This window comes from Mustela lutreola, chromosome 1 (genome assembly GCF_030435805.1).
Source record: "Mustela lutreola isolate mMusLut2 chromosome 1, mMusLut2.pri, whole genome shotgun sequence".
Lineage (NCBI taxonomy): Eukaryota > Metazoa > Chordata > Mammalia > Carnivora > Mustelidae > Mustela > Mustela lutreola.
In genome coordinates, this window is record NC_081290.1 from 227,682,811 (window position 1) to 227,700,632 (window position 17,822).

Here is a 17,822-nt window from a genome sequence, read left to right on the forward strand (position 1 = left end):
TCTGTCAAATAAATAAATAAAATCTTTAAAAAAAAAAAAAGTTGCCTTCAAAATTCGTCTTACTTGGGGCACCTGAGTGGCTCAGTGGATTAAGCCTCTGCCTTCGGTTCAGGTCATGATCCCAAGATCCTGGGATCGAGCCCCACATCGGGCTCTCTGCTCAGCAACGAGCCTGCTTTCCCCCTCTCTCTCTCTGCCTGCCTCTCTGCGTACTTCGATCTCTCTGTCAAATAAATTTAAAAAAATATTCGTCTTACTTTAATTAAAAGAAAAATCAAACAACTCCCCCTTACCCCCGAATAATTATTTCCCTGTTGAGGACTTTCTACTCATTGCAGCTGATTCCACTGTGCCTAGTGAGGTGCAGCTGCGGCCTCTTTAAAGCCTCCCCTACCTGTCAGATCCTTCCCTTCAAGTCCAAATGGCAAGGCTGAGATGAGTTGGAATGTTTCAACAATACTTTGACTGGAGATGGCAGATGATAACAGGAAGGTAACAGAGTACCATGAATCTAGATAAAATGATCTGAAAATGTAGTCTACCCAGGCTTGGTGTGTGGTCCAATCCTCTCGCCCAGTTAATATGCCTTAATGAGGAAGATGCCAAGTTCATACCTGTAGTAGATGTCACTCAGATCTCCTTTCCCAGGTACTGTGAGTGTTGACTTCTAAAGCCTCACAGCTGTCTTTTTCTCTAGGACAAGTATGGTCCCTGGACCAGCAGCATCAGCAATACATGGGAACTTCTTAGAAATACAAATTCTCAGATGTATCCAATCAGACACTCTGAGAGTTGACCCAACAGTCTGTTTTAATAAGCACCCCCCCCCCCCGGTGATTCTGATGTACCCTAACTTTGAGGCCTGCTCTAAAAAAGAATTGCCATCTTGCTTGTGGGGAGGTATGGAAGACTGAGCCCTCACCTCAAGGAGGAATCAACTCTGGTGCAGCTTGTGTTCTAGTGCTCCCTGTGGGATCAGGCTGGAGTCAGTCTTCATCTGACACCATATTCTTACTCAGCATTCTACCTCTGCTGTATACCCTACTTTTCTCACTCTCCATCCCCTGAGAGCACATCCTCAATAAACCACTGGCACAGGAGTCTCTGTTTCAGGTTCTGCTTCTGAACCAAAGACAGTAATAATGCAACTCTAAGGAGGACATAGTAGACATCATCCTTCTCTAAGTCCAGGTCTGGGATAGATGGCCCCTTCCCCATCCTGCCTAGTAAGGTGACCAGCCATCCTCATTTCCCTGGGACTGGAGATCAAGGTTAATTTCCAAGGTTTGAGACATTATTGCTGTCAGGGAGTTTCAGATTTAAACACAGAATTGCTCAGAACAATCATTTCCAATGAGTGTAATAATTCAATAACCACATCTGCTTGTATATTTTTTGTTTTCAAAACATTTTTCATGGGGGCGCCTGGGTGGCTCAGTGGATTGAGCCGCTGCCTTCAGCTCAGGTCATGATCTCACAGTCCTGGAATCGAGCCCCGCATGGGGCTCTCTGCTCAGCAGGGAGTCTGCTCCTCTCTCTCTCTCTCTCCGCCTGCCTCTCTGTCTACTTGTGATCTCTCTCTGTCAAATAAATAAATAAAATCTTAAAAAAAAAGAAAAAAAAGAAAAAAAAACATTTTTCATGTTTTCCTTTTAGTATTTAATATGGCCAACAATTTTAAGTGAAAAAAATCCTGAATGTCTATTTGACCTTTTTATCATGAACCAATTCAACATTATTTATCAAGAACCTGAAAAAAAGTTTATACTCTTTGATTAGGAATCACATTTATGAGATTAGATTACCAGGAGACACTCTGTTCTGTAAGATCTAAATAGGATTGCTTAAAGTCTCAATTTTGCAAATTATGTAAAGGTCTGCGTCCTCCTCAAGATTTCTGTACGGTTCCCAGATAGCTCGTTGTCTTCTGGTCAATCCTGGTTCTTTGCTCCTGCTGGATTCATGGATCATCTAGATGTCCTGAGCTTGTTTACCGCTGTTCTACACAATGCTCACCCAGATGGAACACACACATCTTTTTCCGAATTTTTACAAATGCCACTCCCATGAGCTATTTGTGCACACAGTTGACTGTGGCAAGTATAGGCACATAAAGGAGAGAGAGTTTACTAGACAGAAATGCAAATAACTTCAAATTGAGGACTGGTCTCATCGCTTCTTAAAGTCACCTCCATCACTAGGGGCTTTCTAGCAGACTGTATTTGTTTCCTATTTTTTCTTCCCTCCCTGTTCTTGCCATGCTTCTCTGTAGGTGAGAGTAATCCTCCCATCCCAGTGACTTCACGCTTGGCTTCATGACTTAATCTGGCCAATGGGATATGCAGCAAAGTGACTGCGCCAGTTCTAAACTCGGGCTTTAGAGGCATGCCAAGTTTCCATCAGCCCTCTTGTGCTTTTGTCATTTGCTAAGAGAAGACCACATTCTGGTTATCTACCTCTTTTATTGCTTTGGCTTTAACCTGCAGGCAAGCCCTTAGGATCTGACCTTCTTTGTGAGCCATTTATCAAATTATTTTATTAAATAAAGGCAATTTCAATATCCCCTCCCCATTTCCAATCCATAATACAGTTAACATAACATACTATTTTCATCCCACTTAAATTATAAAAGCTAAACAATGGGAAATAAGTCAAGCATATTATATTACCTTTATATAATGCAATGTTATACAGTGACAAAAATTATATTTATAGAGGTTTAAAATTATTGGGAAGGAGAATACTCATTTAATGCAATGCAATTTAATTTAATCTGTGCTCAAAAAAAAAAAAAAAGGATTTAAGGTTGTGGGGCTTAAAGGGCTATGAAAAAAAGAAATATCCAAAAAGATACTTTTCCTAATATATTGGGATTAACTACAGAGAATTAGAGTCAGAGGAGGAAAACCTAAAAATGAGTGGTAAATATAACTGTCATTGTAAGCCAAAAGAAAACACAAAGACTGAAACCTGTGAGAGTGCCCCACTGAGGCACACTAGCTCATAGCACTCTGCCAGGTTCTCAGGTCTCCATTGTCTTAGAGGACCTCCTTTTTTTTTTTAATTCTCTATTTTCCCATTCTTTCCTATTCCCCTCTGCCATCCATTTCTGCTGTGATCAGTGTCCTGGGAAGCTGGTCCTCCCCGTTCCTCTGTTTCCTAGAGTTGGAAAGTCCTAGAGTGGAAGATCAGTGACAAGAAGGCTTGAGGAGGGGCGCCTGGGTGGCTCAGTGGGTTGAGCCGCTGCCTTTGGCTCGGGTCATGATCTCAGGGTCCTAGGATCAAGTCCCGCATCGGGCTCTCTGCTCAGCGGGGAGCCTGCTTCCCTCTCTCTCTCTCTGGCTGCCTCTCCATCTACTTTCTCTCTGTCAAACTAATAAATAAAATCTTAAAAGAAAAAAAAAAAAGAAGGCTTGAGGAGTTGGTGTGTTCTTGAAATGGTGAAAGTATCTGTTATCTGTGTTTCTTACAAATGCCCACCAGAGGGCATCCATTCTAGAAAAGGCTCTAAAAAAATAAATGGACACAATGATAGAACCTATGGATATCAGCCAGCCTCTTTTTCCAGCTCCCCAGTGTTTGTTCAGTGGAATCATGAAAATGGTGGACATAATAGCTATGCATGGGCTCTACAGTATAGATTTTCTTTCACCAGAGCTGGTCTGGCTCCTTATGGATGGATGTCCAACAGCAGAGACCAACCCGGTATTATATCTGCAGGATGGGGAGAGGGGTGGTGTGGAATTAGACACTTCTTAGTGATAGGTTGATGGCACTGCAAATCAGTTAGCTGTGCTACTCTGTAAGAAACCATTGGGAGTAACGCTGACATTTCTAAGCAAATGGCATTGACAACTTTGAGGATGTTCGCAAATCTGCTTAGAGGTAGAGAGGAGATTTCCTCACTTAGAAAAATTTAAATAAATAATAGTCATAAAGATAATAAAGCTGAGGGGCGCCTGCGTGGCTCAGTGGGTTAAGTCTCTGCCTTCAGCTCAGGTCATGATCTCAGGGTCCTGGGATCGAGCCCCACATCGGGCTCTCTGCTCAGCGGGGAACCTGCTTCCCTCTCTCTCTCTGCCTGGCTCTCTGCCTACTTGTGATCTCTCTCTGTCAAAATAAATAAATAAAATATTAAAAAAAATAATAAAGCTGACATCACCCTTCAATCCTGGAGCTATTTCAGAATGATTAAAAAAACAGCCCCTACTGGGATGCCGAAATGGCTGGTCAGTTAAGCATCTGCCTTCGGCCCAGGTCATGATCTCAGGGTCCTGGCATTGAGCCCTGTGTCGTGTCCAGCTCCCTGCTCAGCAGGGAGTCTGTTTCTCCCTGTCCCCCTGCTCTAGTACTCTCTCTCTGTCTCTCAAATAAATACAATCTTTGTTAAAAAAAAAAAGTGTCTCCACTGGGCTGGAAGGCAGACTTGTTTCCTGACCAGTATAATAACGTCTCTCTCCAGAGGGCAAGTTTGCTAGCATTCCCCTTTTGAGATTGATGGTTTCCTAAACTCGGTGTTCTTCATCTGTGTTACAGACCTATTGTGTGCATTGTGTTCACCTGCATCACCTCCATGGTGCTTGGGGGGCAAAGGGAACCAATGGAAACACGAGGTTCATGCTGCCTTGCTATGCTGTGAACAATAAGCTATCTAAATCGATTTGGACTTGTCTTCTTACCAGCTGAATCTAGCAGAAACCAGTATTGCAAATCTACATCTTAGGGACTGTTTGACCACATGACAACTTTCTGATTTCCAAACTTAATGCCTTAAGGCTATAATCATTAATTATTTCTCACAAAACCACAGATTGGGCAATTCTTATGGTCTTGGTTGGGCTCCCTCATGCATCTGTGGTCAGATGGTGGATCAGCTGGGGTGGGCTGGTTTAAGATGACCTCAGCTTGGTCACTTGGTTTGTTTTATCTGGTCACCCAATATCCAGCAGTATAGGTTGGGATGATTCTCACGGCAATGGTAGGGTTCCAAAATCAAACAAAAATGTCTGGAGAATGTGTATGTAGATGGACCTGAGGCCTAGATAGAAAACTGTCACGCTGTCCCTTCTGCCATTTTCTATTGGCTAGTCATGAAACCCGCCTAATTCAAAGGATGGAGACACAAATTCCATCTCTTAATGGAAGCAGCTTCAAAGTTGCATTTCAAGAGGCATACATACAGAGAGGGGGAGCATCAGGCCAATTTTGCAATCATTCTACCACACACTGGATCCTTTCCATAAGGGAAGAAGCAGTAATTTATCCCACAGGAATTGATAGATATTCCAGATTCATATTTGCTTTTCCTACTGCTATAGACTGGATTTGTGAGTCTTCACCACCACCCCCGACCCTGCCCCAAATTCACAAGTTGAAATCTTAACCCTCAAAGTCATGTTAATACAAAGGTGGGGCCTTTGGGAGGTAACTAGGTCATGAGGTAGAATCCTAATGAATGGGATTAGTGTCTTATAAGAGACCCTAGAAAGCTCCCTTGCCTCTTGGGTCATGTGAGGACTCAGTGAGCAGCGGTGTACCAACTGGGAAGTGAGCTTCCGCCTGTCAGTAAATCTCTCTGCACCTTGATCTTGGACTTCCCAGCCTCCAGAACTGTGAGAAATAAATTTCTGCTGTTTATAAGCCACTTGGTCTGTTATAGGAGTTTAATATCTATCTATCTACCTACCGACCTACCTATCTTCTATGCTTCTATTTCCCTGGATAGCCCTGACTAATACACCTAACTGCAGTGTTTTCCTCAGCTCTGCTATGTATGGATACCTTGTGTATTTTCATGGTATTTCATACATTGCTTTGGACTAAGGAGATTATATTTTTTTAAAGATTTTATTTATTTGACAGACAGAGATCACAAGTAGGCAGAGAGGCAGGCAGAGAGAGAGAGAGGAGGAAGCAGGCTCTGTGCTGAGCAGAGAGCCCGATGCGGGGCTCGATCCCAGGACCCTGAGATCATGACCTGAGCCGAAGGCAGTGGCTTAACCCACTGAGCCACCCAGGCGGCCCTAAGGGGATTATTTTTATAAAATTATTTATTTATTTAAGAGAGAGAGCGTGCCTATGAGCATGCAAATGGCGAAGGGGCAGAGGGAGAGAATCCTGAAGCACACTCCATTCTGAGCGTGGAGTCCCACCTGGGGCTCAATCTCATGATCCTGAGATCATGACCTGAACCAAAACCGAGTCAGAAGCTTAACTGAGTGAGCCACCCAGGCACACCCTACGGAGTTTATTTTGTGATGAAAGAATTATAGTGAAGAAACTCTTGCTTGGTCTTGCTAGGTACCCCAACAGCCAGAGGTTGCTGCTATGATAAAAACGGTGTATGGCCTTTTGCAGACTCACGGGACTAGCCAAAAGACAACATATTGTGAGTCTGGGGTGCTGTTTTTTGTTTTTTTTCTTAAAGATTTTATTTATTTATTTGACAGACAGAGATCACAAGTAGGCAGAGAGGCAGGAAGAGAGAGAGAGGAAGCAGGCTCCCTGCCAAGCAGAGAGCCCGAAGGGGGGCTTGATCCCAGGACCCTGGGATCATGACCTAAGCCGAAGGCAGAGGCTTTAACCCACTGAGCCACCCAGGGCCCCCTGGGGTGCTGTTTTACAGATCTGTGGTATATACCTTATGGCAATAGCTAAAATATAGCACCATTGTTCCCACAGTTAGACTACATAGGTCTGGGGACTAGGGAGAAGAGGTAAGACTGGTTCTTGTCACTTTTACACCTAATAATTCATTTATGAATTCTTGTGTTCAGAGGGTTTGGAGGATTTAGTCCCCAAGGGAGGGACAGTTCCACTAAGAACACTGTCTTTGTTCCATTACATTATAGCACTAATGAGACTGCCCCCTGGTCATTTGGAACTCTTTTTGCTGAGCCAACAGGCAGAGAAGGGGTTATTATACCAGTCTGAGTAACCCCAATTTCTAAGGGGAAATTGGGTTGCTGCTATACAATTGGGACAAGGAAGACTCTGTTTGAAGCTCAAGGGATTCACTGGGGTGCTTCATTCTATCTCCAAGTGCAATAATGAAGGTCAAATGAAAATATCACCAATCCAATTAAGACAGCTTTTTATTTGAACATTAAAGAACGCAGAATACTCTTGTTTGTATACCGGTCCAGCCCTAGTTTCTCCCTGTATGCAGTTTACTCTCAATATAAACTGAATTTTCTTTCATTTTTAAAAATTTGAGAGAGACCATGTGTGGGATAGCACAGACAGGGTGAGGGGGGCTGAGGGAGAGGGGCAAGCAGACTCCCCACTTAGCAGGAGCCCAACTTGGGGCAAGATCCCAGGACCTTGGGATCACAACCTAAAGGCAGGTGCTTAACCAACTGAGCGACCCAGGTGCCCCATGAATTTTCTTTCATTTTCTAAGTGTACCAAACTCCCCCCTGCAGCTATATGTAACAATAACTATGTTAGTACTTTTTATAATTGATGCTTAGATGCACATTCAACATCTCTGAAATCAGGATACATCTTAAGATGGCTGTTGGCCAACTGTTCATGTGTAGACTGGGTCATAGCAGTTCATGTCACCATCACTTCCTTTGAGCTCTACATCTGTTGTCTTTGATTGCCATTTAATGACTCTTTGAAGAGATTACCCTGTAATTAGCATTGAAATGAAAAGTTTTAATGTGCACAGAGAGGCAGGGAAATACAGCAGTATATGACAAAGGATATAAATATGTGTAAGTCAGTTTAAAAGAGCTCCTTCAGTAAATATACATAACAAATCTAAGCAATAAGAAACCACTGGTTTTAATTTTAGGTTTTTTTTTCTTAATTCTTAATTTCTCAATTCTCCTAATTTCCTTTTTTAAAAGTGAGTTTTCTTTTTTTTTAATTTTTTAAGATTTTTAAATTTATTTGACAGAGAGATCACAAGTAGGAAGAGAGGCAGACAGAGAGAGGGGGAGAAGCAGGCTCCCCACTGAGCAGAGAGCCCGATTTGGGGCTCGATCCCAGAACCCTGAATCATGACCTGAGCGGAAGGCAGAGGCTTTAACCCACTGAGCCACCCAGGTGCCCCAATTCTCCTAATTTCTTAACTATTTTCTTAATTTTTATATATGTCACATAAAATAATGGTTTGTTTCGCAATTGCAGCTTAGATTTGATAGAATATGGTAATGACAGTAGCTGCTAATATTTACTAAAGGCACAGTTTCTAAGTGCTTTTTATTTCACCTGACACATTTGTACATGTGGTAGTCTCTGTGATCTGGGATGACTTTCTTTCTTTCTGGAAAACTCACTATTTGGGGGGCACTTGGGTGGCTCAGTCTGTGGGGCATGGGACTTGATTTCTTTTTTTTTTTTTTAAGATTTTATTTATTTATTTGACAGACAGAGATCACAAGTAGGCAGAGAGGCAGGTGGAGAGAGAGGAGAAAGGAGGAAGCAGGCTCCTCACTGAGCAGAGAGCCCGATGCGGGGCTTGATCCCAGGACCCTGTGATCACGACCTGAGCTGAAGACAGAGGCCTTAATCCACTGAGCCACCCAGGGGCCCCAGGGGACTTGATTTCTGTTCAGGTCATGATCTCAGAGTCTTGAGATCAAGCCAGGTGTCTGGCTCCCCACTGGGCATGGAGAGTGCTTGGGATTCTCTCCCTCTTCCTCTGGCCCTCCTCCAGTAACCCCCCCCCCCCCAACTCTAGCTCTCTCTCTCTCTCAAAATATCTATTTTTAAAATCACTATTTTTTAAAAAAGACTTTATTTGACAGATCACAAGTAGGCAGAGAGGCAGGCAAAGAGAGAGGAGGAAGCAGGCTCCCCAGTGAGAAGGGAGCCGAATGCCGGGCTCGATCCCAAGACGGTGAGATCATGACCTGAGTTGAAGGCAGAGGCTTTAACCCACTTGAGCCACCCAGGCGCCCCAAAAATCACTATTTTTAAAGCTAGAGCAAAAATTGTTTCTTCAGTACTTCTATGAGGCACTGCAAGGATGGAAAACTTTTCTTCCCTTCTAGTCTCTCTGGCTGGTCTAATAATTAGAAGACAGAACAAGAGGGGGGAAAAAAAAAAACCAAAAACCATTTCATTAGGTACAGGAACCCCGAAGTCATGAGGCCCAAAGACAGGCACTTGAGGCTTCTACGCCACCCTGAGCTCAGGAAAAGAGGAAGAGGTGTGCCTCTTCCGAAAGTGGAGAAAGACAATTCACAGAAAGATAGAGCAAATGTTTGGTGAACAAACGTTTGCCGGACTCTAGATTAGGTGTTGATAAAACATTACCTTTGGTATTAGCGTTCTCAGGCAACAGGCCCTCTAAATTCTTTCAGGAAGTTACGCGGAAGGTGAACAGCTCTTCTGAGCCTGTTGCGCCCCGACTGTCTTCAGCTATAAATACTCCCCACACCAAAATGGCACATTTTGGGGTCATTATTCTGCACCCCCACCCCCCAATCCTGAGGAAGTCAGTAGTTCTGTGACTCGCATTCCTGTTATCCAAGGACACTTGAGCTCTGATTATGTTTGGGCGTCTCTCTTCCCAGTGACACTGTAGGGCTTTAGGGTGAAGACCGTTTTTCTGGGTGTTGAGGTGTTCTGCACCTGCCACGGTATCCCGCGTCTGCGCTTCTGAAAGACCTTAACAATGAACAGCTAAAGCTTCATGAAGTAAAAACTCGACCGCGGGTTTCACCAACACGACTAATCCATTTCCATCTGCCAAATGTTTCTGTATCATTCCCTTCCACTGTCACGACACCTCAGTCAGGTCAGCTGGCGGAGGCACTCTGTTCATTAAGTGCCAATCAAAGTCTGAAACTTGGGTGCCTGACCCTTGACCTCAGGGCCCTTTCCTCTCTCCCGTAGCTCTGGGGGTGCGGGTGAGGGAGGGCTGATTCCTTAAAAATAAATGGATTTCAAACAACTGGAATGAGACAGCAGGAAAAAGAATCCCATGGCAGGAGAGGGGTGTCACACAGCTAAACCTTAAAGAGAGCTCAAAAACGCTACAAGCAGCAAACGGGAACAGCCAAAGACGACGAAAATGCCCGCGGGCCCGCTCCCGCTCGTCTCTCCTCCGAAACGCCTCCCGCTGCTCCGGGTTTTGCCTCTAGCTCTGGCTCGTCCCACCTCTGACCTTTGCCCTCCCTTCGCTCACTCCGATGCTAGGCTCCCGACCACTCTGAGTCCACCAGCGAACCTCCGAAGGCTGCCATTGGCTCATCTGCTTCTTCAGTCCAGTCACCTCCTGCTAGAGGCCCCGCCCCCTCGCTCTGCGCCCTCATTTTCGTTCCGCCGACGCACAAGGCGTAGGAGGACAAATTCTGCTGCACCGCGGCAAGGGCAGTGGAGCAGCAGGAAGCGGCCTCTCTTTCTCGGAACTCCACTGCCTTGTGGGATAGTGGCGAGTTCCTCAGGCCCGGGCAAGTTTTCCGGATTCCTCCTCCGCCGCCTCCCTCGTCGAGTACGGATGCTGAGAGGGTACGCGGGCAGTCATGGCGGCGCACCTAAAGAAGCGGGTGTACGAGGAATTCACTAAAGTGGTTCAGGTAATTGATGGAAGGAAGGGTCCTAGGACTAGTTCGGGGAGGGGAAGGTTATCCACGCTCCAGACACTTTGCCAAAACAGGCGCCGCAAACCTGGGTTGAGTGTCGACTACTTTGATAGGCTCTCCGAAACTACACTTAAGTGGGCGTGTTCGTTTGCAGCTGCTGTTGTCATTTTTAATATGTGCAGTCTGACACTTAATAAAGTTATTAGAATAGAAAGCTCTTTACAATGTATGAAGATGTCTTATCCGTTATCTCAGTTTATTCTGGTTACGTTAGCACTAAGTTCTACAGATGTGGCTCAAAAGCTTCTGGAGGGATGGGAGGATTCAGAGTCAAATTCTGGTGGAGCTCCTCCCACCTCCTGTCTCCCCCCCCCCCCCCAAAAGCGCCCGGGGACACATTGGTTGTATGCAGAACTCTAAGGGGTTGGAGGTAGAGTCTGTAGAAATTCTCAAGACCCAGCTAAAGCAGGTGAGGGTTCCAGGCTGTATAGGGGCAGAAGTTTCCATTTGTGGAACAGCTTACGTAGAAAGGAGAGCAGTTATTTCCCTCCTTTGGAGTTAAGGACAGGTGGTCCGAGTCCCTGTTAGAGCAGTGACTCTCCATGTGTCTCCTCATAGATGTTTCTTTATAAAATAGAGGTTGATCCCAATTTATCTCCTGTGTCGCTTCTTAGACTTTTTATGCAAATCACCTGGCGATCTTGGTATAATGTAGATTATACTCAGTGGGGTGGGAGAGGTGGAGGCAATAATTTGCATTTCTGACAAGCCCCCAATTGATTCTAGTAGGTCAAAAGCATCCTTAGATCTCTAGAGTACCCCTAGGTCCTCAGACTTCTAGTGTAGCAGGATTTAGACCATCCAGCAGGAAACTTCTTAAGTATTTCATTCATCCCTTCAGCAAGAGTTTGTTGAGTGGTTACTATGTATTAGGTATAGTGAAAGGTGTTGAGCTACAAAGTCCAATACACTTTAGGGTCCTTGTCCTTTAGGAGCTCACAGCCTAGTGGGAGAGACAGAAAAGCATACCGGTGATTATAATACAGAGAGATTATTGTATTGACAAGTTTTCACTTATCTTATTACTTATCGTTTCTGTTTTGTGGACACATTTTTATAGCATATTCCACTGACTGTAGGGAAGATTGCTTTTTTTTTCCCCCCTTAAATATAACTTTGAGATTTAAACTTGGCACTTTTTTGTTGCTTCATTTTATGTGAAATTCGTTTTCTTGACCTTTTGGAATGAGTCAACATTCAGGAAGGTTTTTATTTTTAAAATTTTTAAATTTTTAAATGATCTCTATACCCAACATGGGGTTCAGGCTCACAACCCAGAAATCAAGAGTTGCCTGTTGCACCAACTGAGCTAACCAGAGCCCCCTCAGGAAAGTTTTTCACATTTCACAGAGCTGCTCCTTCCGTGATTTGCTTTCTGGAAATTTCTGGGCCTGTTTCCCCAGCTCACTTTTATTTTTCTTTTTCATAATTGTGGTAAAATACATATATTACCATTTTAAACTTTTTTTTTTTTTTTGCTCAAGAGTGAGGGAGGGCAGAGGGAGGGGGAAGAGAGACTCTTTGTGCATAGAGCCCAATGCAGGGCTTGATCTCACCACCCTGAAATCATGACCTGGGCCGAAATTAAAAGAGTTGGATGCTTAACTGACTGACCCACCCATGTGCCCCCATTTTAAACATTTTTAATTGTGTAGTTCGATGGCATTCTGTACATTCACAATTTTTATTTCCTTTTTTCCCATAGTTCTTCTGTTCCCACTACCTAGGAATACTCACCCTTGGTCCAGCATGCCATGTGTTTACACCTCTCCAGACTCTTGGACCTGTTTTCTCTTTCACATGGAGTGCATGTCATTTTTCCCTTTATTTTTGCTTTCCCATTTTTGTTTCAGGACCCATCTAAAACTTCAGCAATAGTTTCATCCCTTCCTCCTCTGCTTCCATGGCTAGTACTCTGTTTGTACTCATCTATTTGTACTTACCACTCAGTGTTATCAGTTGTTAACCTTAAAAATAGTTATTTTACCAGCCAAAATGTAATTATTTGGGAATAACAGAATGTGCAATTGAGGACATGCAAGCCATGGCAAAACCACAGGCAAGTCCAATAAACAAAAAAGAGGACCCTTATTTTATGGAGAAGAAGGTGGGAGTTTTGAAGGGAAAGTCTAGGATGATGAGAGTTTCTCACTGGCTGAGTTGCAGGAGTGGCTAATTTCTTTTTTTTTTTTTTTAATACTTTTTTTAAAAAAGATTTTATTTATTTGACAGACAGATCACAAGTAGGCAGAGAGGCAGGCAGAGAGAGATGGAGAAGCAGGCTCCCTGCTGAGCAGAGAGCCTGATGTGGGACTCAATCCCAAGACCCTGGGATCATGACCTGAGCTGAAGGCAGAGGCTTTAACCCACTGAGCCACCCAGGAGCCCCAAGAGTGGCTAATTTGTTGTAGGAGATGCAATGTACATCTTTCTGTGTTGGGGCCTGTAATTGATGATTCTTTCTTGTTGATTTTTCTGTTAGGGTCTATAATCCACAGTTTTCCCCCTAATTGTAAAGTGACACTGTTCCCCCCTTCCAGCCTCCCCTTGTATCCTCCCTACTTAGTTTTGTGAGTTTTTTCTTAAATAATTTCACACAGTATACATATCTCTCTACCAGTCTGGACTCCTTAAGGACAGAAATAATGCCTGGTTCATCTCTGTGTCTTTTGTTATGTGTAGGAGACTCTTGAGTTGTATGAATGGAGGTCTGGGTTCTTGGATTTCCCACAAAGATTTATGTGAGGATCCAGGCTCAAATAAAGACAGTCAGAAAGAGTGTAGCAAGCACAAACAGTTTGTTAAGGATAGTACACTCTCAAGAATGGAGAGTGTGCAGGCTCAGAGTGGCTACCGCATTGGAACTAGGGGTGTCTTTTTGTGTTTGCATAGATTATGGGTCATAGCTATGGTGGTCTCTTACTGAGGTTGTTTCCAGTCATCTAAGGGACTCTTTCTACCAGTTGGGAGAATGAGTTTTTGGCTCTACCAGGTTCTTGCCAGAACTGTCCTGGCCATCTTTCCCCATAGGAGTCGGCGGGGGTGGGGGTGGGGTGTAGGGGGTGGATTTGAAACCACAATGTAAGTATATTATAATGAAACCCTGGGGCAGAGGTTGAAAAGGAGGGCTGCATGTTCTACACCTGTGGCTCTTGGTCTGTCAGCTCCAGGGTTTTGGAAGCCTTGCCAAGATGTTAAGAGCCACAGAGTCAGGATGTTGTGTCCTCAGGCTTCTCATGTGTCACCTGTTTATCACTACCCTTGCCCCCAGCTCATATCTAACTACTCTGTCACCCATGGATGATGATCATAGGTCCTGGCTCACTAAAATGTTATTGATGGCTGACTGATAGCAGATAGTGGTTTGTCTTCCCCCTTACATATTCTATATGGAAAGAAATCTTTCTCAGGTTTTGACCTGATTGGAGCCCAAGTAACACAGAAGGCTGAATGGTGTAGAATAGGATTTGAGTGGGTAAGGATTTTAAGAAAAGAGCTCATTTCTTCACTTCATTCTGCATGAATCATTACCTTAGAGTGATGATATTATATTAGTGCTTATTTTTATATGTATGCTCACACAAAGACATTGTACTTTAGACTTCTCAAACATCCGTATGATATAGGTATTTTATTCTCTTTTATAGAAGAAGGACTGGCCGCCTCTCACATGTAAGTGGTTATTGAACTCAAATTCTCTAACTTCAAAATTCTCAGTCCCTTTATATCATGCCCTACTTTGTTCCTGACTAGAATAACCCTAATCTTTTCTCTGTAGAAAGGTAAATTTGTAAAGAGGTGGTTACTCAGGATATCAAAATGATGCATCTGATGTTAAGGAAAATTCTTGATTAAAACATTTGTTTTTTTTTTTTTTTTTTTTAATTTTTTATTTTTTATAAACATATATTTTTTATATACATATATTTTTATCCCCAGGTCTGTGAATCACCAGGTTTACACACTTCACAGCACTCACCAAATCACATACCCTCCCCAATGTCCATAATCCCACCCCCTTCTCCCCAACCCCCTCCCCCCGGCAACCCTCAGTTTGTTTTGTGAGATTAAGAGTCACTTATGGTTTGTCTCCCTCCCAATCCCATCTTGTTTCATTTATTCTTCTACCCACTTAAGCCTCCATGTTGCATCACCACTTCCTCATATCAGGGAGATCATATGATAGTTGTCTTTCTCTGCTTGACTTATTTCGCTAAGCATGATACGCTCTAGTTCCATCCATGTTGTTGCAAATGGCAAGATTTCATTTCTTTTGATGGCTGCATAGTATTCCATTGTGTATATATACCACATCTTCTTGATCCATTCATCTGTTGATGGACATCTAGGTTCTTTCCATAGTTTGGCTATTGTGGACATTGCTGCTATAAACATTCGGGTGCATGTGTCCCTTTGGATCACTACATTTGTATCTTTAGGGTAAATACCCAATAGTGCAATTGCTGGGTCATAGGGCAGTTCTATTTTCAACATTTTGAGGAACCTCCATGCTGTTTTCCAGAGTGGCTGCACCAGCTTGCATTCCCACCAACAGTGTAGGAGGGTTCCCCTTTCTCCGCATCCTCGCCAGCATCTGTCATTTCCTGACTTGTTGATTTTAGCCATTCTGACTGGTGTGAGGTGATATCTCATTGTGGTTTTGATTTGTATTTCCCTGATGCCGAGTGATATGGAGCACTTTTTCATGTGTCTGTTCGCCATCTGGATGTCTTCTTTGCAGAAATGTCTGTTCATGTCTTCTGCCCATTTCTTGATTGGATTATTTGTTCTTTGGGTGTTGAGTTTGCTAAGTTCTTTATAGATTCTGGACACTAGTCCTTTATCTGATATGTCGTTTGCAAATATCTTCTCCCATTCTGTCAGTTGTCTTTTGATTTTGTTAACTGTTTCCTTTGCTGTGCAAAAGCTTTTGATCTTGATGAAATCCCAGTAGTTCATTTTTTCCCTTGCTTCCCTTGCCTTTTGCGTTGTTCCTAGGAAGATGTTGCTGCGGCAGAGGTCGAAGAGGTTGCTGCCCGTGTTCTCCTCAAGGATTTTGATGGATTCCTTTCGTACATTGAGGTCCTTCATCCATTTTGAGTCTATTTTTGTGTGTGGTGTAAGGAAATGGTCCAATTTCATTTTTCTGCATGTGGCTGTCCAATTTTCCCAGCACCATTTATTGAAAAGGCTGTCTTTTTTCCATTGGACATTCTTTCCTGCTTTGTCGAAGATTAGTTGACCATAGAGTTGAGGGTCTATTTCTGGGCTCTCTATTCTGTTCCATTGATCTATGTGTCTGTTTTTGTGCCAGTACCATGCTGTCTTGATGATGACAGCTTTGTAATAGAGCTTGAAGTCCGGAATTGTGATGCCACCAACGTTGGCTTTCTTTTTCAATATCCCTTTGGCTATTCGAGGTCTTTTCTGGTTCCATATAAATTTTAGAATTATTTGTTCCATTTCTTTGAAAAAGATGGATGGTACTTTGATAGGAATTGCATTAAATGTGTAGATTGCTTTAGGTAGCATAGACATTTTCACAATATTTATTCTTCCAATCCAGGAGCATGGAACATTTTTCCATTTCTTTGTGTCTTCCTCAATTTCTTTCATGAGTACTTTATAGTTTTCTGAGTATAGATTCTGTGTCTCTTTGGTTAGGTTTATTCCTAGGTATCTTATGGTTTTGGATGCAATTGTAAATGGGATTGACTCCTTAATATCTCTTTCTTCTGTCTTGCTGTTGGTGTAGAGAAATGCAACTGATTTCTGTGCATTGATTTTATATCCTGACACTTTACTGAATTCCTGTATAAGTTCTAGCAGTTTTGGAGTGGAGTCTTTTGGGTTTTCCACATATAGTATCATATCATCTGCGAAGAGTGATAATTTGACTTCTTCTTTGCCGATTTGGATGCCTTTAATTTCCTTTTGTTGTCTGATTGCTGAGGCTAGGACCTCTAGTACGATGTTGAATAGCAGTGGTGATAATGGACATCCCTGCCGTGTTCCTGACCTTAGCGGAAAAGCTTTCAGTTTTTCTCCATTGAGAATGATATTTGCGGTGGGTTTTTCATAGATGGCTTTGATGATATTGAGGTATGTGCCCTCTATCCCTACACTTTGAAGAGTTTTGATCAGGAAGGGATGTTGTACTTTGTCAAATGCTTTTTCAGCATCTATTGAGAGTATCATATGGTTCTTGTTCTTACTTTTATTGATGTGTTGTATCACATTGACTGATTTGCGGATGTTGAACCAACCTTGCAGCCCTGGAATAAATCCCACTTGGTCGTGGTGAATAATCTTTTTAATGTACTGTTGAATCCGATTGGCTAGTATTTTGTTGAGTATTTTCGCATCTGTGTTCATCAAGGATATCGGTCTATAGCTCTCTTTTTTGGTGGGATCCTTGTCTGGTTTTGGGATCAAGGTGATGCTGGCCTCATAAAATGAGTTTGGAAGTTTTCCTTCCATTTCTATTTTTTGGAACAGTTTCAGGAGAATAGGAATTAGTTCTTCTTTAAATGTTTGGTAGAATTCCCCCGGGAAGCCGTCTGGCCCTGGGCTTTTGTTTGTTTGGAGATTTTTAATGACTGTTTCAATCTCCTTACTGGTTATGGGTCTGTTCAGGCTTTCTATTTCTTCATGGTTCAGTTGTGGTAGTTTATATGTTTCTAGGAATGCATCCATTTCTTCCAGATTGTCAAATTTATTGCCGTAGAGTTGCTCATAGTATGTTCTTATAATAGTTTGTATTTCCTTGGTGTTAGTTGTGATCTCTCCTCTTTCATTCATGATTTTATTTATTTGGGTCCTTTCTCTTTTCTTTTTGATAAGTCGGGCCAGGGGTTTATCAATTTTATTAATTCTTTCAAAGAACCAGCTCCTAGTTTCGTTGATTTGTTCTATTGTTTTTTTGGTTTCTATTTCATTGATTTCTGCTCTGATCTTTATGATTTCTCTTCTCCTGCTGGGCTTAGGGTTTCTTTCTTGTTCTTTCTCCAGCTCCTTTAGGTGTAGGGTTAGGTTGTGTACCTGAGACCTTTCTTGTTTCTTGAGAAAGGCTTGTACCGCTATATATTTTCCTCTCAGGACTGCCTTTGTTGTGTCCCACAGATTTTGAACCGTTGTATTTTCATTATCATTTGTTTCCATGATTTTTTTCAATTCTTCTTTAATTTCCCGGTTGACCCATTCATTCTTTAGAAGGATACT

The 17,822-nt window shown here is 42.8% G+C and overlaps 1 protein-coding gene across 1 annotated transcript in view; it reads left to right on the top strand.

The window, feature by feature from the left end:
* The first annotated feature begins 10,329 nt into the window (after positions 1 to 10,329).
* INTS4 (integrator complex subunit 4) overlaps positions 10,330 to 17,822 on the top strand; it is a 123,328-nt gene continuing 115,835 nt past the window's right edge. Inside the window, exon 1 of the mRNA XM_059188076.1 lies at positions 10,330 to 10,535. Coding sequence (XP_059044059.1) covers positions 10,482 to 10,535 — 54 coding nt within the window. The 5' untranslated portion in view covers positions 10,330 to 10,481. The remainder of the gene's footprint in view (positions 10,536 to 17,822) is intronic.